Source organism: Bidens hawaiensis, unplaced genomic scaffold (assembly GCF_021521415.1).
Source record: "Bidens hawaiensis isolate Kalapana, Puna unplaced genomic scaffold, B.hawaiensis_p1.1 tig00012058_1, whole genome shotgun sequence".
In the NCBI taxonomy this organism is placed as follows: Eukaryota; Viridiplantae; Streptophyta; class Magnoliopsida; order Asterales; family Asteraceae; genus Bidens; species Bidens hawaiensis.
Genome location: NW_027491969.1, coordinates 303,304 through 324,491, shown reverse-complemented (window position 1 = coordinate 324,491; position 21,188 = coordinate 303,304). Strand labels below are relative to the sequence as shown.

The 21,188-nt window shown below is 34.4% G+C and overlaps 1 protein-coding gene across 1 annotated transcript; it reads left to right on the top strand.

Moving 5' to 3' along the window:
* The first annotated feature begins 891 nt into the window (after window positions 1-891).
* LOC143539838 (xanthohumol 4-O-methyltransferase-like) lies at window positions 892-1,998 on the top strand. The gene is made up of 2 exons (XM_077033039.1): window positions 892-1,623; window positions 1,702-1,998. The coding sequence occupies exons 1-2, from the start codon at window positions 892-894 to the stop codon at window positions 1,996-1,998; spliced, it is 1,029 nt and encodes a 342-aa protein (XP_076889154.1).
* Window positions 1,999-21,188: the final 19,190 nt, after the last annotated feature.

The following is a 21,188-nucleotide window of genomic DNA, read 5'->3' as shown; positions in this document are numbered from 1 at the left end:
CACACTACATAATATTTAGTTTTCTTCAAAGAAAGTCAAACAACAAAACAATTAGTGAGATGCTAGAACACAATCAAACAAATCCACGAACAACCAAAGCAAATTACACAACATTTTAATTTGTCCAATTGGACTCCACTAAGAAATTAAACTTAATTAGTTTGGTTCTTAATTCAAAGAAATTTTAATATCTTGATCTCCTGAACAATTCACCAACCGCCTTCTTGTTATTATAGATAACATCATTCCAAGCTTTCCAAATAGTTTTAATTTGTCCAATTGGACTCCACTAAGAAATTAAACTTAATTAGTTTGGTTCTTAATTCAAAGAAATTTTAATATCTTGATCTCCTGAACAATTCACCAACCGCCTTCTTGTTATTATAGATAACATCATTCCAAGCTTTCCAAATAGATCAAGATGCAAAATTGCAAACATAATAACCGATTGCACCATTCTCTTTTCCATATTGGAGCCTTTCATGTAACCCCAACAAGTCACCCACAGAAAAAGCAAAGATGGACGGGAAATCACACCCAAAGCAATTGCGAGCCAAACTTCAAAACCAACCCCCCAATTTTGTGAAACGCTCAAACATCAAATAACACCCAAAGCAATTGCGAGCCAAACTTCAAAACCAACCCCCCAATTTTGTGAAACGCTCAAACATCAAATAACACGAAAGACATAAAAAAATACCATCAACCTAACAAGCAACAAAAATATTAAATAACTAAATGAAGATCCCAAAAAGATTAAATAAAATAAATGATCCCAAAAAGATTACCTAAAATAAATGAAGATCTGAGCAGATTTGGGTATATAAATATGTCTCTTCACATAACTCCATTGAAGAGAGCAAGTTTCGGATGGAACAAAATATTGATGCCATGCTGAGAGGCCAAGCTCAAATATTGCAATACTTATATGGTGCTCTTGATGGCATGGCTATAAGATGTTGCGTTGAGCTCCGCATTGCTGACATAATAAACAATCATGGACGCCCGACCACACTGTCTGAAATCTCAACCGCGATTGACTCCCCATCGGTAAACATTGATGGGCTAAGACGGCTCATGATGTTCTTGGTCCATCGAAAGGTGTTCGATATGATTGTTCAATCCGACAAGCCGGTTTACTCGCTAAACTATTGTTCAAAATGGCTTTTATGTGACACCAATGTGACATTAGCACCACTAGTTATGTTGCGGACGAACCCAATTATTAATTTGCCTTTGCACGTGTTGAGTCGATCAATTAAAGAAGGTGGTTCAGCTTTTAAAGCCGCTCATGGAGAAGAGTTGTTTGATTTTTGCTTGCTTAACTCGGAGTTTAATAAGGTTTTTAACGAGGGTATGGCGTGCACCACAAAAATCACCATGGATGCGATCATTTCGAATTATAAAGATGGGTTTCTTGGTTTGAAAGGAAGCGTGGTGGATGTTGGGGGCGGTATTGGGACCGCAATATCTGAGATCGTGAAGGCGTATCCACATCTTAAAGGTATCAACTTTGATCTGTCACATGTTATATCCACTGCACCAACATATGATGGGAATATTACACATGTTGCTGGGGACATGTTCAAGTATATCCCTCCAACTGAAACAATATTTTTGAAGGTAAAGTTTTCTTTATGAAATTATTTTAACTCTAGTTGTTCAACCGAATATATTTAGTAGTTCTTGCCTTTCTGTCAGTGGATTTTACATGATTGGAGCGATGATGATTGTATTAAGATACTTCAAAACTGTCGAAAAGCATTATCAAAAGAAAGTGGAAAGCTTATTATCGTGGACATTGTTCGACAACCTATAACACGTGATATTTTTTACGACGTGCGTGTGACATATGATCTAGTAATGTTTGCTCACTTTTCGGGTGGAAGAGAACGGACCGAAAGGGAATGGAAGAGACTACTTGAGGAAGGAGGCTTTGGTCGTCACAATATCATCAAGATTCCTGCTCTTCAGTCTATTATCGAGGCCTTTCCGTAGTTAATATTATTTTGAGCTATTGTGAAATTTAAAATGATTTAATAAACCCGCCGTTGAAAGTGCCTGATATGATGATTTACATATCATCATGGTTAATCGTATTTTCTTTATATATATATTCCAAGATTGATTTTCTTTTTCTTTTTTTTTTGTTTGTAATCTGTTTATAGTAAAATCAAATTATTGTGTTGAGTTTCTTTTTGATATTAGTCGTAGACGTGAACTTTAAAATCTACTAACAGTCTGGCATGTCATAGGAAAATTTGTTATTCTGCAGGAAACTTTATTTTAAGTAGAAAATATGACTGATCTAATTTGTTCCTTCATTGAATTCAAACCATTTAGTTTAAGTGGGAATCTTTAATTTCAATAGAGTGAAGTTTCAAAATCGATCGTGAGGTTTGGTCAATTATGCGATTTTTGTTCAAATAGTTTATTTTGTGCAACTGTATCATCAAGGTTTCTAATTTCTTGCCAGTTACATCCAATTTGATACTCCTGTTAAGTTTGATCGTTAATTGAGGGGCATTTCTGTCTTTTTACCAATTTGTTCATTTTATTATTTCTTTAAATCATATTTGATAGCTCCTGCAAGTCAAGACCACGCCCACCACCACCATAGCCACCCATAACCAACATCTCGCCTACAACATAGATCAATAACACTACACTACCACAGCTCAAGAACGAATTGATAACGGAAACACAAGCGAGCACACAATATTTAGGGTAAACCTCACGTATTATTATACTAAAGAAACTAGCTCAAAACTTGAATACAATAATCCCTCTCACCATACAATAACCCTAACATGGCTATGTATATATAGGGAGACCTTAATTTGGCCAATAAGTAAAGCCCAATTGTAACCCCATAAACCCATTACATCATTTATGAATTTCATAGGCCTAATAGGTCTAACCCGGTCACCTACAAGTGACGGGCCTAATAAGATGGAAATTACCAACAATCACCCCCTACTTTTCGACTCGAAACTAGGAGATCTTCAATGCTGAGCAATCTTCTTATCTCGTCAAACTTGATTCTAGCAAGTGCTTTCGTAAGAATGTCAACTCACTGTTCCTTGCCACTAATGTGCTCCACTGCTAACAATGCTGACTTTACATCCACATGATATAATTGCCATCCTTCAGTAGCTGCAATGGCAATGAGCATACGTACGGTTTCAAGCCTCTCCACCGGAGCAAAGACCTCATCAAAATCGACTCCGGGTTATTGCACATAACCCTTTGCCACGATCTTGTTTTATATTTATTAATCGAACCATCTGCATTTCTTTTCACCTTGAAAACCCATTTCAATCCGATAGCTTTAGCTCCTCTCGGTAACTCAGTCAACTTCCATGTGTCGTTTCTTTTAATGGATTCGAGTTCCGTTTTAATAGCCTTTATCCACTCCGGCTTGGATTTTGCTTCACCAAAATTCCTTGGTTCACCTTTTTCTAACAAAATAAGTTCGATGTCCTCCACTTCCGAACATAAGACATAATCATTGAACTTAACCGGTGCGATCGAAATACGTGTAGATCTTCGTAGGTTAATTTCTGGTTCGTTAAGTGCTGCTGTCGCTAAACCAATTGTTGCTGGTGCCGCTAACTGGTTGCTGAGTTGCTGGAATTAGCGACCAGAGTATCAGAATATGTCGCTAAAGGTACTGATGGGCTGTCTGAATTAGTAACTGAAGCTGTCGCTGGTTCAGTTTCTGAATCTGGCAACAAAGCTGAATTTTCGTCGCTAATGCTGTTGCTTCCCATAGGCTCGATTACAGCTTGCCCAACTCCGGTATCAATAACCCCATTCCAATCAACCCAAAACAAACCCAGTCCTAGCTCCGTTTCTTCATTGGTTAGACCCGAATTAGACCAAACCCACGTCTTCTTCTTGTCAAAAACATCATCACGAGCTATCACAACCTTCTGGGTCTTCGGATCGAACAACCGGCAAGCTTTGGACCCGGTCTCAACTTTGATATGCACTAAACTCCTTGAACGGTCTTCGAACCTTTTCAAGTGAGTGCCCACTATCTTTGCATATGCCACACACCCAAATACTTTAAGATGAGCAATGTTCGATTTCTTTTGTTTTAGCATCTCGTATGGCGTTTTCTCTTTTAGGGCACGAGTAGGAATCCGATTCTCGATGTACGTTACATGTCGGATTGCCTCATCCCATAAGTAATTTGGAACACCCATTGCTTTTAACATACTCCGTGTCATCTCCAATACGGTTCAGTTCCGTCTTTCAACCACCCCGTTTAGTTGCGGTGTGTATGGTGCTGTTAGATGTCTTCGAATGCCTTCCATGTCAGAAAACTGGTTGAACTCATGTGAGGTAAACTCACCACCTCGGTCGGTAAGAAATGTCTTGATATTTTTCCCGACATCCCTTTCAACCAACTAAACTTCTTGAAAGCTTCAAACGCCTCATCTTTAGCCTTCAACAAATACATCCAAACAAATCGTGAGTAATCATCGATTACAACAAACATGTACCTGTTACCCGCTATTGTTGGAGGGGTAATCGGTCCACATAGATCACCGTGTATAATTTCTGGAGCTCGAGTTGCCCTAAAAGCTGCCGAATTAGGAAAGGAATGCCTCGTTTGCTTCCCGACCAAACAAGATTCACATAACTTGTTTTCATGGGTAACGCCACGCATTCCTTCAACCATCTCCCTCCGAGCCATTAGCTTAATCGATTCAAAGTTCAAGTGACCAAGCCTAGCATGCCACAACCAACTTGTTTCTTCAATTCGGTTAAGTAAACTAACTGGTTTACCAATCTTTAATTATATCCGATATAGCCGATTAGGGGAATGAGTCACCATCATCAACAACCTACCTTGCCCAACATCGTAAGGTAGTTATCTTTTATATGAATATCACACCCGTGTTCTGTGGCTTGACCGAGACTAATAATATCGCTTCGAAGAATCGGTATAAAATAAACATCCGTAAGCAAACGATGTTCACCACTTTTAGCCTCAAATAAAATCGACCCCTTACCATTTATATCAACATAAGAGTCATCACCAAACTTAATATTTCTTGAGACACGATTGTTAAGTTCATAAGGTTTGGGATACCATTGATCCGGGTGCAACCGATTATGATAAAGATAACATCGCGATTGCGTTGATTTATCAGTCGATCCCGGAAGCGATAATCATGCAATTGGGTAATCTTGAGTCGGCAAAGGAGATTTGGAACTCGATTAAGACGCGTAATTTGGGGGCTGATCAGGTTAATGAAGCAAGATTGTCAACTCTCATGAACGAGTTTGATGGTATGAGGATGAAAGAGACGGAGACCATTGATGAGTTTGTGGCGAAACTCTCGTGTATGGCGTCGGAGGCGGCGAGTTTAGGAGAGATGATTGAGGAAACTAAGATGGTCAAGAAGTTCCTTTCAAGCCTACCCGAAGAAAGTTTATTCAAATTGTTGCCTCTATTGAACAAACTTTGGATCTCAAAACTGTTGGGTTTGAAGACGTGGTGGGACGTTTAAAAGCATACAAGAAGCGGATTCGGGAAGAAGACATGCATTTCGAAACCCAAGGTAAGCTTATGTTTCAAAATTCTGAATCCTTAAGTAGTCGGTACAATGATCGTGAGTCCACTCATGGAGGTCGTGGACGTGGAGGAGGGCGAAGATGAGGTGTCACAGGATGGGTCAAAACCGCGGTCATCAAGAAAACGCCATGAACCATGAAATCCGTGAACATAAAGGCAAAACCCGGGACCTCTCAAAGGTTCAGTGTTATCGATGTGATGAGTTTGGACACTTTGCCCACAAGTGCGCCAACCGGAAATAAAAAGTTCAAGGTGAAGCAAAGTTAGCAGAAGCATCCGAGACAAGGGATCCTGCTTTGTTTATGATGAAGAGTGTTCAAGAAACGGTGTTCTTGAATGAAAAGAAGGTTATACGAAAACTATGAGTCCAAAGATGGTGATGAATGGTACCTAGACAACGGCACGAGTAACCACATGACGGGTAACATGTCTTTCTTCCCCGCATTTAACAAATCCATCTAGTTGAGAAACAAAGACCTCTTCTTGTTGCTCCCCATGTAACAAATCCATCTGGTTGAGAAACAAACTATGGATCTCTGCGTTTCATTAAACATAGAATAGTCATTTCACTAAAACTTTTGAAATTAAGAGTTTTACAACTTTTAAAGAACACTTTACAATCTAGTGTTGCATAGAAAAGGTTGGCGGTGTTTTGATGAATATTGGGAAATAGGCCGGGCAATTCAAATTCATAGCTTTTAGGGTTGAGGCTGTGTTTCCTATTGAATCTTAAGCGTCTAACCACCAACACTGTCCGACTTCTCATTTTGGGTTTTTTATTTCGATATTTCCATTTGTCAAGCAACGAAATCAAGGGTGTACATATTCGTTTGAAGTACTCCATGAAATCACTCTCAAAGGTCGATTTGTAGTAGAAGCAAGTCACAATCTGACATGTGAAGGTTTCTTAAAGCTAATTAAGCTGGTAGCAGCACAGTTAGCCGCCTTCATTCAACAGTAGTCAAGCTCCATTGTTCAAATTGAAGATTCCTAAATTATGGAACCCTAATTTAGGGTCAAACAGGTAACAAAACATTCTTTATTTCTATCCATCATCAATCATTATTGAATATTGAATATTTTATTCTCTTTTGTTGTAGATTCAGTTCACAAGGTATATTATACATATACACATCCAAACACCTCCTTGATGTTATATGACTTAAAGTTATAGAAAATAACATTAGATAGCAGAGAGAGAATCAAGAGAAAACTCATCTTTAGAGAGAAAACTTAAAAACTCCTAAAGAATTATTTTTAATTACAAAAAAAAAAAATTTCAAATTTCTGTTTTTGCCATTATTCTTATATTTTCTTACCATTTACTCGAAAAAAATTAAAAAAACTAAAAAAAAATCCGTTGTAATGCACATACGTATTACTGTGCGATACCGTTGTATTATACATGTGTATTACTATATATTTTTAATTTCAATAGTGTTTAATTGCATATATTCAATATTTGTGTATTGTATTTGTATAGTAGTGTTGTATTATATGCAAAAAAAATAATAAAATAAAAGTCGATGTAGTGCACATGTGCGTTAATGTTGTATTACACATTCGTACTAATGTGAATTCGATGTGCGTATTAGTCTTATATTGCATATATACAATAGTGTTGTATCAAATATACGCAATAGTGTTGTATTCTATGCAATATAACACTTTTGCATATATGCAATGCACACTATTATACATGTGCACTACACAGACGAGGTTACATACAAGTTTTTTTTAACCAATAACAACATATAAAAGTAATGGAAAAAAAAAAGAAACTTCAAAAAAAAAATTTTAAAAGTTAAAAATAATTTTTTAGGAATTTTTAAATTTTCTCTTCAAAAGTAGTTTTCACTTGATCCCACCCCTTAGAAGGCATTACTGTGAAATATGATTTGATCAGTAGGTAATGTTGTATGTAGATACATTAAAAGTTTTTTTAATATATTTTTTTGTTTTAGTTTGCTGTTTTTTCATTGAAGAACATCAAATTGAAGAATTAAAACTTGTTGTGGTTCTGAAATGATCAAAATTATACATTATCATATCTTATAATTGTTACTTTAGAGATTATCTGACATTTTAGTGATAATGTATAATTTTCTTGTTTGATTTAATGAGACCAGAGGTTTGAGATAGAATCCTAGGCACAGTTGAGGCATTAGCCAAGCATACCAGTTTGCATCGTGATTACTCGAGACATAGATCTTCAAAAAATACAACACTATCCAAAGATTTGGTAAGTTTATTATATATTATAAATTAAACAAAATGATTAAAAATATGACAGAATTACAAATTTTGTCCTTTAAACATTTGCGATTTATGGATCAGATCCTTTAAAAAGTTTATTTGCAGGCGGTGTCCTTTACATGGTATGTTTGTTTGATTTTCGTCCTTTAGACTAAATGGCATCCGAAAACCCCATTAAGTCTTGTCATGTGAGGGCATTTAAGTCTTTTTACGCATACTATGTAAGTAATTACAATTAAAAAACAAATTAAATATATTATTAGAAAAAGAAACTAAATAAAATATGGTAAACAAGCTTCTGAGTTCTCCCCCCCCCCCCCCTCTCCCTCCCTCCATCATTACCACCGTAATTTAAAAACCCACCATCATTGTCAGAAACCGCCACCTCTACCGACGTCACCACCACCACCACCAAACCAACCCCCTTTCTTCTTCAGCCATCACCGTCACTCACCACATCTCTGGCGTAGAGGAGCTCCTAACTAGTTCGGAGGACCAATAATCCACCGCCTCCTCACCATTAATTAATTTTCCGACCAACCACCCCCCATCGCCACCCACGAATCATCTTTTCACCATCTTCCTGCAAAAACCCTATACCCTAACTTGGAATCCCTATTGTGAACCAACAACCACGGATCTCTTCCTTCCAAATCTGAATATCGAGACCTGCAAGACCAATCGGAAGAGCAACAACTCGTACCACCATGACTAGAAGCTGCCAGAAAAACGAGAAGACGAAGCGAGAAAGAGCCGCGGGTTCGTTTCTGATTTAGATCCGGTTTAGGGGGTAATTGTTACAGGTGAATTGGATGGTAGTTAGACGGATTCTAGGCGGCTGTGATGTTCAGAGGGTGGTTGGCGGTAACATAGAAGAAAGATCCTGGTAGTGGCCGGAATTTGAGGAGGGTGGTGGTGGTAGTGGTGATGATGGAGCTTAGATGGTGTTTAAGGTTTATGAGGGAGAAATAAAGAAGAAGAAGATGGTTTGGGCTACACAAAATTAAAAATTAAAAGATATTTTATTTATATGAAATTACTGTTATACCCCATGTGCCTAGCACATGTTAGGATTTAACTGAGTTTTTGGATAACAGTTAGTGTAAAGGACAAAAGGCGAATCTATATTGTCTTATAAAGGACACCGCCCGTAAATAAATTTTTTAAAGGACCTGTTCCATAAATCACACATTTTTAAAGGATAAAATTTGTAATTCTATCTAAAAATATTTCATATCAAATCTAATAACACCGTTGTGTAATTATAAGATGTAAATATAATGAAAAGCACCGACAAATTATCTAATACATAAAACACAATGATGAATACATATTACACGATAATCCAAAACGTAAAACACATTGATGAATACATATAACACAATGACCTGGAACACGTAAGACACAATGGTGAATACATATAACACAATGACCTGGAACGTAAGACGCAATGGTAAGTACATATAACACAATGACCTAACGTAAAACACAATGGAAACTACATATTACACAATGACTTGAACATAATACATAATGAACATAATACTATGTTTCTCAAATTAAGTGAATGCCACATGTCAATTCCGAACAAAAGATAATAAACGTATTACACAACGACTAAAACACAATGATATGTAAAAAAGACAAATGTTAAGCACAAAGATACCAAGACGAATAAAAGGACACAATGATGCAATCTTTGTTTTTATTTTTATCCTTAATATGAATATCAATTGAAAAACACAATGACTAAAATCTATAACACAGTGCATAAAAAGACCTAATTAAAAAACACAATGAACAACCAAAAAACAAAATATAAAAAAAAGCCGCTAATTTTTTTTTAATATTTATATAACAATATGATATTTATATAAAAGATAAAAAAACACTTGTTATTATGATAAAATTTCTTTCTCAAAAAAATGTCGTATGAAAAAGTTATAGACGTTCAAAATTAATGAGGGATTGACACGTTGAGAGAGAAAGTCATTATAAGTGTATTATTACCTTAACACGCTTCTAATCAATTTTTATTCTTAAATCTACAATTCAAATATAATATCAATAAATTAGATTCATTCTTATCCTTCTCATTTTTATTGTATTTAGTGTAGAGCACCACCTTCCCTTTATGAATATAACTAGTTTTTTTTACCCGGCGCATTTGGCAAATCATCAGCTTTGAATCTGGGCGTCGATCTAACCCGAGCGTCAGTATGGTTGGTCGACACGAATCTGGTCGGTATCGGATACGTTCGTTACAGTATACAAATCATTGGTTAAATTTGAGCGTTAAAACCAAAAAAAATTAATTTATCAAATTAATATTAAAAAAAATATTTGAAACGATGTTTATTTGGTCGGAAAATCCCGACGGTTCCCAAGTGTTGTCAGTCCCGAGCATTGAGACAATATGTCGATACAAATTTGATCAGTTTTGATTACGTCCGTTACGGTACCGGAGTTAAAAAAAACAAAATATAAAAATTGAGGTAGACCAAAGGCCAATTTGGGGGGTGGGGTGGTGGTGGGGGGGGGGGGGTCGGTCTGTAAACTTGCGCTTTGGTAAAACCTGAGCATTATCGATCATGGACATTGAGACGGCGAGTCTGTATGAATTTGACGGTTTCCGTGAGTTTTTGTTATGCTAGCGGAACTAAAACAAAAAAATGATGTTTGGTCGGTTTCATTTACGTTCGTTATATTAATCGAACAAAAAAAACAAAAAAAAAATCACGGAATATATGGTGATATATATAATTATAAACTTTGTTGCCACAAAGTTCATAATTATGTATATTAGTAATAGTAATACATGTGATGTCTATGAGATATTCATTTATTTTTATTATTTTATTTTGTTTTTGTTGCTTGTTTGTTGATGCATATTTTATGAATATTTTTTAAATGTATTTTCTTTCTTAGTCTTTTGGCAAATATGTATAACTTTTCTTTATCTTTCACTTTTCAATCTTTAGGTAACTATATTTTTCATATTTTGTTAACAAAAAAAATATTTTATATATATATATATATATATATATATATATATTTCGTTTTCCAATCTTTTAATGTCATTCCTGTTTTGTTAGGATGATAAGATGCAGTGACGGTTCTAGACTATAATCTCAGGAGTAACGTTCAAACAAATTTTTTTTTATCTTATTTCATACAATGTAAACTAATTTTTTTTACCATATTTCTTACAATAACCGAATTTTTTTACGATATTTCATACAATAGTTTTTTGTTTTAACTTGCCTTTGGACCGATATCATCGTTTTCTTGTAATTTTCGTTTATAAAGATTGTTAATAAGACTTTAATGTTTCATCTTTCAAGTTCCCTAATAAAAGGGACAAAATTTAAACCATAAATCTATAATCAATTTCAAAATACACATAAAACTTAAATCCCTAATCAATTAAAATTTCCAATTTATATTATCCGAATATCCAACTAACCATAATCTATCATTCAATTGCTACCAATGGGGTGGTGCTCCATTGTCAAAGGCAAAGCCTTTTAAACACATGGGTTTGGAGATAAGGTCTTGGGATCAAATCCTAAATACAACAAAAAAAAAAGAAGTTCACTGTTAAAGAATCATTTATTTGTCCATAAACAATTTCAAATTAACAATTTATATAAATAAATAATCCTAGGGGCGTCCGTTCGATGGGAAATTCGTTTTTGTTCGTCCGTTTAATAGACGAACCGGACATGAACAAAAACATTTCGTCTGGTAAATTTAATAGACAAACACTGACAGAGGCTGTGTTCGTGAACACTCGATAATATTTGTTCAATTGCGTCCGTTAACGTCCGTCTGGTAATGCTATTGGTATCGCCATTACTATGCGGTTCCAAAAAAAAAGAAAAAGAAAAACAAGGTAATGCTATTTGTTTTCAACAATTTTCATTTTTATTAATACACAATACTTTTTTTCTTTGATAATTGTAAGAAAATGATGAAAATGATAATGCATATATTGAAATTGCTTGAAAAATAAAGAATTTGAAGCTTGTTTCTCGTTAAACAATAGAAGATTTTTGGATTTTAAACTCCAAGACATTATTTTTATATGACTATGTTTTGTTTCTCGTGAAACACTAGAAGATTTGTGGTTTTTAAACTCCAAGACGTATTTTGATATTGCTATGTTTTGGTTACTACGTTAAGTACTATTAAGTTTTTTTTTTATATCATGTGATATAATTCCGGATTTGCGGGTGAACTTTGTGGATTTATGATATTCCTTTTGAATTAGTATGCAATCGTATATGTTTGCTTGTTGATTAGAGTCGTTTATGTATGTTTGTCCATTAATGCTTAGCGTCCATTAGTGTTTGATTGTCCATTAGTGTCAGTGTGTTCGTTTGGCGATTAGTGTATGCTGGTATTAGTTTGTTCGTTAGCGTCCGTTTCCATTTTTTACGAACGGACATAAATGGACACGGACAAACTCAATTCCTTAAAGGACGGAGACGGACAAGAATTTTTGTTGTTGAGTGTTCGTGAACCGTTCGTTTGTCTGAAAAAAGCTTAACATTATACGGACAAAGTCTCGCCCGATTCTATCAGGACTGTTTACCGCTGTAATCTATTTGAGATCTTCATATATTTTATTTTATCTCTTGCTTGTTAAGTTGATGCAATTTTTCTATATGTTATTCAAATTCGGATCTTTTGTTGAATATTAGTATGCATGTGATGTGGGTTCTTTGGACTCACAAGAAACCGAAGGGTTTTGGTATTCGTATTTCTATGTTAAATTACATTTTTTTATTCGATAGTTGCATGTCTGATTATTCATAAACCATAGGGCAAAAACCATAAAAAACTAACATATTTTCTGGTTTTACTTACAAAAGTCTCTCTGCTTGACTTTTGCATATAAAAATCCTTTCACTTGTTGAATTTGAATATAAAAGCCCTTCAACTCAACTTTTTTATATAAAAGTCCATCAACTCAACTTTTACATATAACCCTAGTAAAATGAAACAACTCACTGTTGCGAACATGAAACGAACGACCGACAAAATTTTGCAACTTGAAATCAACACAAGGTATGTAATCGAAGTATTTGTTAATAAATAAATTTGAAATCAAACCACAAGAATGAACACACACACATATATGTCGCCGTTTATTATTCTTGTTTGATACCACATATTTGTGTTTCTTGATTTTTCATTCTTGCATGCTTTTTTTTCTTTTTGATATTTACATTCCTGTTTGATAATATCCATATATTAAGTTTCATATCATTTGAGTATTTGACCGTGTGTATGCTTGTCAATTATCTAGTGTATTATAGCTATCTTAGTATTGAGTTAATATAAAAAATTATTAATAACGTTAGTAATATGGTTTCTTCATGCATTATTTTATTTTTGTAGATGTTATTTATTTACGGGTTATGTCTATGTTTTTCATAAAATGGAGTAATACCCAAATAATGAAGAGAATGATTATAGTGACACTACTTATAAAGCAAGTCACGAAGATTAGGAATTGTTAGACTCAGTGGACCTTGAAGATGAGAACCTTGTTACTACTTTATATATAAAAGTTGAGCTAATGGACTTTTTATATGCAAAAGTTGAGTTGAGTGACTTTTATATTCAAATGCTTTTGGAGATTGAACAACTTGAAGGACTTTTATATACAAAAGTCGAGTTAAGGGACTTTTATGAGCAAAACTATAAAATATGTTGGTTTTTTGTAGTATTTGCCCTAAATCATAATACTAGTGAGATCAATCAAGTGGCAATTTCAAAGTTACTTTTTAAACCAAACAACAAAATCATATTAAAGGGGTGTTTGGGATTCCTTATTTTACCTTCTTATAACTTATTTAAGGCATGAGTTATAAGTTACAAAGTTATAACATACCTTATATACTTACTTTCCTAAACACTTTATAATTTATAACTCATAAGTTATAAGCTATAAGGAGCTAAAGTAAGAAATCCCAAACACCCCCTAAATAGTTTTAATCAGCAACTAGTATTATGGCCCGCCTATGATAATGGAGCCATTTAAAGCAAATACAATTGCACGCGTTGAACTGTCAAAAAACTTTCATGTTTTCGGTGTTGAAAATCAGACCCTCAATCAAATAGATAATTATTTATGTTTTCCTCCCCTAGAGATCTAGTTCATGTATAAGCATTAACAACTAATTTCCTATCATTTCTCATAAATGCAAAATCCTTATTCAAGGGATATTAATCATTTTTCTAGGGATATTGGCACGATTGTGCTTTGTGTTTCTTAATGCATATACAAAACTATACCCATGACGTAAACTAACATGCAAAAAAATAAAATTAATCATTTCTAACAAAATTCATAAAAAAGAACGAGTTCACCTGGTTAGTCATCGGGCAAAATCTTCAAGTATGATGATCATCAAAGTTTATCTTAACAACCTACAAAAACTCACTAAGAATTATGTAGAGGCAAGATTCTCACGTTGCGATTAACACACAAATTTTAAAATTTTCTTTTTAATTAAAGCTATTTAAAACTTTTCAATCACTCAAACCAAGTAACCCCCATTCCCATCTTTATCCAACTTAACACATTGCATTAATCTTTATCCAGCTTAACACATTGCATTATCCCCAATGCAACATTTAAGTTAAAAATTATATTTCAATCAGAAATCATTAATTTTGAAAATGAAATAAATAAAAATCCTAAATTCATTTTCATAGAATCAAATTTGCATTTAGCATATGAAACAAGTCTTTTAAACCCCTATGTAGGTCCCTAGCCAGGATATTGACGGGATTGAATCGATCTATCAAGGTTACAGAATCCCCTTGATAACAATAACGAGTATAATAAGAAAACCAAATAACTTTTAATACTTATTGATTATAGCAACCAATCACAAGCACACTTTGTACGTCTATGAAAAACTTATGGCCGAAATCTCCTATGCATAACTTGGCGGTTGTAGTATTTGTGTGGTCTAACCTAAAACCTAAAAAATATGCCATTTATACATGACATCTTCGCTGGGCTTGGGCCTAGGCTTTGGTCTTGCGAACTTGTTAAGTTCGCTTAACAAGTTCGTTGGTCCACTTAAGTTCTCCTAATACAAAACTTATACAAAATAGCTTCATAGATTTTCGTTTGTATTCAATCTTCGGTCTTTAGCCTTCAATATTCTCAATGACTTCACTCGATACATCTTCTTTCTGAAATGTCTCGCGAACCTTCAGTATCTGCATCATATTCATCATCTTCTTCCTCGTAAGGATTCAGGTTGAAGTGGTTATTTTTAACAACTTTATCTCATTTGCTCTGTGATGGTCTTCAATAATCTTTAGTTCTCTGACGTAACAACTTCAATGATCACCTAACTGTACTCCCCCCTGAAGTGTAGACAGCATCCAAATGCTTTTGAAATACCGAATCCCCTTTAAGTATAACTTACTACCAAGTAATATTGTTGAAGAACTTGGAAGCCCACCAAGTTCAATAATTTGGAATTGTGGTCATCATCAGTCTTGACATCTTTTTGAATTTTTAAATCTTTAAGTCAAAAGGCTAGTCTTTTACACGATAAAAATGCAATTCAATGCAATTTGACCCATTTTGTGAAGGAACTTGGGATTAATTTTGTAACAACATCATAAAAATAAACATTATTATTATAAACATAAACATCATAATGAACATGCATACTCAATAAATTCACCATTTTATTAATAAATGAAAATCCAAAACGTATCAAAACTTTAAAACAGGTCGGGTTTTCGAGTTTGGAAAATAATGAATGCCACATTGTTCACAGCTCTCTTTGATTGTTATTGTACAATGGAAGAAATTAAATAGTACGGGGAACCAAAGCCATCACAGTCTTGGGTCGTCCAGCTCTATCGTACAAAGGCATTTTCTGCAAGTACCTATTACAGCTCTATCTCACTGGAAGCAACCTCTCTATTCTTAAGGATAGAGGTAACCTCTCTATTCTTAAGGACGAAGTTTCTCAACTTCACCTGACTTGTTTCGCCGAAGTTGGGCAATTTCACCTCACCTGTTAATTTCGCTAGAGCAGAGGCAGCAAACTTAGACAAGTTCGCCTTCTCTATTTCAGCGAAGCTAAGTTTGGTTGACTGGTCAACTGTTGACTTTTCACAAAATAAAGATTCATTTTCAGGCAACTCCTCACATGGTTTGCTCGTATAGTTGTCATTATAGGGAGGTGGAACTTCAGTAAAAGCCTGGCCCCTCTTTATTTTTGGTTGATCTTTGCGAGCTTATCATGTGATTTAGAAGTAGTGAGGAGTCTCTAAATTGTTCAAGTTTTCTATTTAGTTTAATTAATTTTACCTGAAAATCAGCTATTTCTTTATCCTTTCTAGACAAGGATTTAGTTTTCTCCTCAAGTACCACATAAACTAAGTCAATTACTTGAACTTTTTCACCTATGATAGCTTTTCATTCCCTAATATCCTTTTCATACATTTTAATAGTTTTACTATAGGCATCCTCCTTTTCTTTAATGTAATGATTATTTTCTTTAAGTTATTGGATTTCACTTATTAATTTAGTCTTTTTCTCAGTCAACGGTTTCTTTTCATCAACCAGGTTTTCACAGTTAGTATAAGAATTATTTGAACTTACTTTTGAGAGCAAGTCATTTACCTCTGCCATGTAAGCGTGATCCTCCTCTTTACTTGATACAGTCTCCTCTTTATCCATTTCCACTTTAGCTAAATGAGGTTGTTCTTCCACTCCTTCAACTCTCATATTCCAGATATACCAACATTTTGATGTGAGAACATCGCCTTTGTCTTACTGTTGTTTCTCCTGGAGTATTAAGACCTATTCTGATTTCTTTCAACTCTTTCATTCTTGCACTGTAACATTCGTTACTTTTCAAACCCGACCCCTTTTAAATTTTCGGTTTTATTTATGAATACACACACACACACACACACATATTATAACGTTATTTAAATCTCAAGTTTCGTTTCGTGTATTTTAAGTAATATTCTTCATTTTTTATACGTATTCGTAATCATTAAACCGAGCCGTTTTTGTCGTTTCGTTGTATTCTTGTCATTGTTCATCAATATTATGATGTTCACGAGAAATTATGCTATCGTTCACTCGTTTACTTTTTGTACAATTAATGAACTCCGGGGTTTAAAGTTTTACGCTTAAACAATTCGCAAACTACACGTATATAAACAATTCGGAATTCCGGCCAGGCCTCCGACGAGCCGCAGAACTTCCGGTGAGCATTTAAACCCGTCAGACTCGCTTATTAAATCAAATTAAAACTTGGAACGCATGTAGACCAAGTCGGAGATCCCCAATCAACGAAAATAACGCGTTAATAGCAACTAATTAGGTGTAATTCAATCCGTAACCGCCGGAATATTTTTAAAACTTTCAAAAACTCATTAACGATCAATAAATCACAAAAGCTCCAATTGCACATATAAATAGAATCTAAATCATTGTTTAAACTCGTCCACAACATCTTTTTCACCTAAAACACTTCCTTTAATCATGAAATTGATTTTATCACAGTTAGTCTCCGTTCGAGTCTCGTTCACCATCAATTCCTAACATCTACAGGTAACTTTTATATTCATTTGATTCGTCCTGAGCCATATATCAAAACCCCTAATGTAGATTAAACAAACCTTGACTGGATATTGAGAATTAGAATGCTAGTGTTATAATGAAGAAGATGAACATAATAAGTTTATATTTATAAAATTATTTTCTAACAGAATGACAACTGAACACGTTGGTCCAATGGCCAAGTCACAAGGCTTGAAGCTGAAGGTCACTGGTTCGAGTCTTGGCTGGTGCTGCTTTTTCGTATTTTTTTTGAACCTTCTCCCTTAATTAGTTAAACAAAACAAAATAAATTATAAAAAGATTATTTTATATCAAATAAAATTTTGTTTAAACTAAATAAACTTATTTACAAATTTTATTTTATCATTTTCACTTAAAAACCAAACTTTCAAAACCCATCAAGTTTGTTTTAAACTCGATTAACATTTATATATTTATCATTCGCTAGCACATTCGTTTCCAAAATAAAATATACCATTAACAACAAAATTCCGTAAACGTTCTAATATTCAAACTTAGTATTAAAATATTAATAGATCGTTAACCCACTAATATAAATTCGTTCACTTTTAGTCGTTAAGCTTTAAATCATTTGTTTTAATCCGTTAACTTCAATTCGTTACACCGTTAAAGATAGCTTTTTAATTCGTTAGGTTTTAATTCTTTACCTTACTTCGTTAACTTTATAACGCGTTAAATTGATGTTTTCAAAGATAAAATTTCCGATAAAATACATGCCTCAATTTTTCCCATATTAATATTAGATTATTATAATATTACAATAATATAGTTCGTTATAAATTCCATGAAAGTTAAATATAATATTACAATGCCATAAAATGCTATGAAAATATATTAAAATAATGTAATACCCTGTTAACCAAATATTATTTAACTTCTTCAATCCCGTTAGTCAGATTTTTGTTTTGTTTTAATTGTAGTTCGTGACGTTCGGTTGCTTTGGTTTCGTTAACATGCTTTCATTTTTTTGTTTCAAGTTGATCTTCAATTTCGAGGTGAGTTTCTCACAACCCCTTTTTAAACGTTTTCATATTTTAGGGTAGCATATGTATCCTATAAAACTTCAAGTATTTATGATACTGCTTACAAACTACAATTCATATCATGGACTTGTGTGCTTACTTGCTTATTTGTTATATACGTGGATTTCAAGTGGTTGCCTTAATAAGTATGATCATACGCCCCCCTTTGCACTCAGGTCCATTTGTATCGAGTGGAAAAGGGACCCCATATCCGAGTACGTTGGTAGCCCCAACTGGAAAGGACCTTCGTTTGTTCTTTACACTCAGGTCCATTGCATCGAGTGTAAAGAACCCTTATGTGCTCATTTCACAAGTTTCATGGAATTGTATGATTTTTACGTATTATATCAAACTGTGGGAATCTCACCAGCTATGTTCATAGCTGACTGTATTTTATACATATGTTACAGGTGTAAAGATACGAGGATGAAAGTTAGAAGACACATAGCATGCCTATAGGATATTCAAAGAACAACTTATCATTTGTTTATTTATTTGTTACAACTTGTATTATTTGATAAACTTGTGTTACATGAAGATTTAAATGAAATAATGTTATTATGGTCACCTAATAGTTCCACGTGTGTTTGAGCAATCTGTACGTCACACTCAGGCGTTTCCGCTTTAGCCGGGGTGTTACATGCACTCATGAGCAAAGTGCCCATTTCCTTGATAGTTGAAACATCTAACCTTATATTTATCGAACCCTGGATTCTTTCCTACAAATTTTCTACATAAATCCGTTCACCATTCTAACAATCATCGTCATTTGCCATTGTAAATCCATTTCTTGAAAATCATCTGGATCTATCTGATCATAGTCTTCATCCAAGGTTGTAGGATCTACAATCTTTCCTTTTATGTAATTCTTATATGAGGTGATGAAAGACGCATAAAGAGAAAACTACTGTTCAACTGACTTGACACTCATGGGTATATTGGTATAGTTAACACTTTGAGGACTACTCGTTGAACTACTACCACTAACCTGACTCTTTGAGGGAGTAGTACTCCAGCTACAAAGCTGATATCTCCACCAGAGTTCATCACCACTTGCAGACTACCACTACCACCTATCTCACTTCCAGTGAAATATGTTACTGGCCCATCGTTAGAACCTGAACTTGGAGATTCTTTAGAGCCATACATTCTTGGATCCTGAACCTGATCGATATTCGTCTCATTCCTTTTCATGTTCATATCTTAGGTGCGGATTCTGTTTACCCCTGCTTCCAACTCAACTTCCTCAAAATCTTTGTCATCCCTAATTATGACTGTGTATATCTTACATTTGGTGGAAGTGCATGTAGAAGCTTCTAAACATTCTCAATTTGATTAATCTTGATGTCATAACTACCAAGTTCAGTCATTAGGTGGTAGTAATAGGTAACAATTTCATCCAAAAACTCATTCTTTAGATACTTGAACACAAAGAACTGAGTCATTAACTGAGTCATTAGAAGTTTAGCCTTTGATATAATTTTCACATTACCCTCATATCTAGTTTCCATGGCTTCCCACATTGCTTTAGCAGTTTTATATTTGTTGAAACTGTGTAAAATTTCTTGTGGCCAAGCCATGTTAATAGAATCTAGTGCTTTGTTCTCAGCCTTATACATCTTCTTTTCATCTTCATTCATCCTATTATACCTTTTCACTTCTTCTATTCTTTCAAACACCAAGGTAAGGGGTATATATCCATCCTTAATACAAGTCCACACCTTAGCATCTTGCCATTTCATGTACTGCTCCAAACGTTCTTTCCACTTAACAAAGTCGGTTCCTTTAAGTAATTTCGGGGTCTTATTTAATGATCCTACCTCTAATTCCATCTTAACAATCTTAGATAAGTTAATTGAAGTCGTCTTAGTCTTAGATTTAGTTTTAAAATTTTATCAGATTGCAAGTTTGCCTTCTTTTCAGTTATGGCGAAGTTGTTAACTTTGCTAAGCTACAAGTTCGCCTAGTCAACTTCGCAAAAGGTAAACTTCGCTCAAGTTACAAGTTCTCCTAACTCGTAACTTCGCATTTGATAACTTAGATGAAGTAATAAGTTCGTCGGTTCTGTAAACACTAGCAACACTTCGCTGTAACGGTTTAGGTTTTTGGTGTTTTGATATGTTTTTCAGAGTAGGGTTCTGGGTAAGATTTAGCAGGATGAGTATCGGTATAAAGTAGAGTTTTGGGTGAAGTTTGACTTGGAAAAGCTCGTAATACCAATTGAAACACTTGTGTGACAATCCCGAACCACACAATCTAGAGCATAAGCTCTGATGCCAATTATTGGTCCGTAGTCGGATCTTGATTATTGAATCGATCTATCAACGGTGCGGAATCCCCTTGATTAACGAAAACAAGTAAATGCGACGAGGATAATAAGAACATTGAATCACTTTTAATACTTCTTTTATATTGATTATAACGGCCAATCACGAGCACTCCTTGTTCGTCTATGGAAAAATACATGGATGAAATCTCCTACGGCGAATTTGGTGGTTGTAATATTTGTGATGTCTAACATAAAACCTAACCAATATGTCATTCACATGCATGACATCGTCGCTGGGCTTGGGTCTGGGCTTTGGTCTGGTGAACTTGTTAACTTCGCTTAACAAGTTTGTTGGCCCACTCAAGTTCGCCTAATACAAATTATACAAAACATAATCAATTACATGAT

What these genes read in the sequence shown, in the direction of transcription:
- LOC143539838 (XM_077033039.1), top strand. Translation starts at nt 892, where the DNA reads ATGCTGAGAGGCCAAGCTCAAATATTGCAATACTTATATGGTGCTCTT. An exon ending in CTGAAACAATATTTTTGAAG is followed by an intron (nt 1,624 to 1,701) that starts GTAAAGTTTTCT and finishes CCTTTCTGTCAG; the next exon opens with TGGATTTTACATGATTGGAG.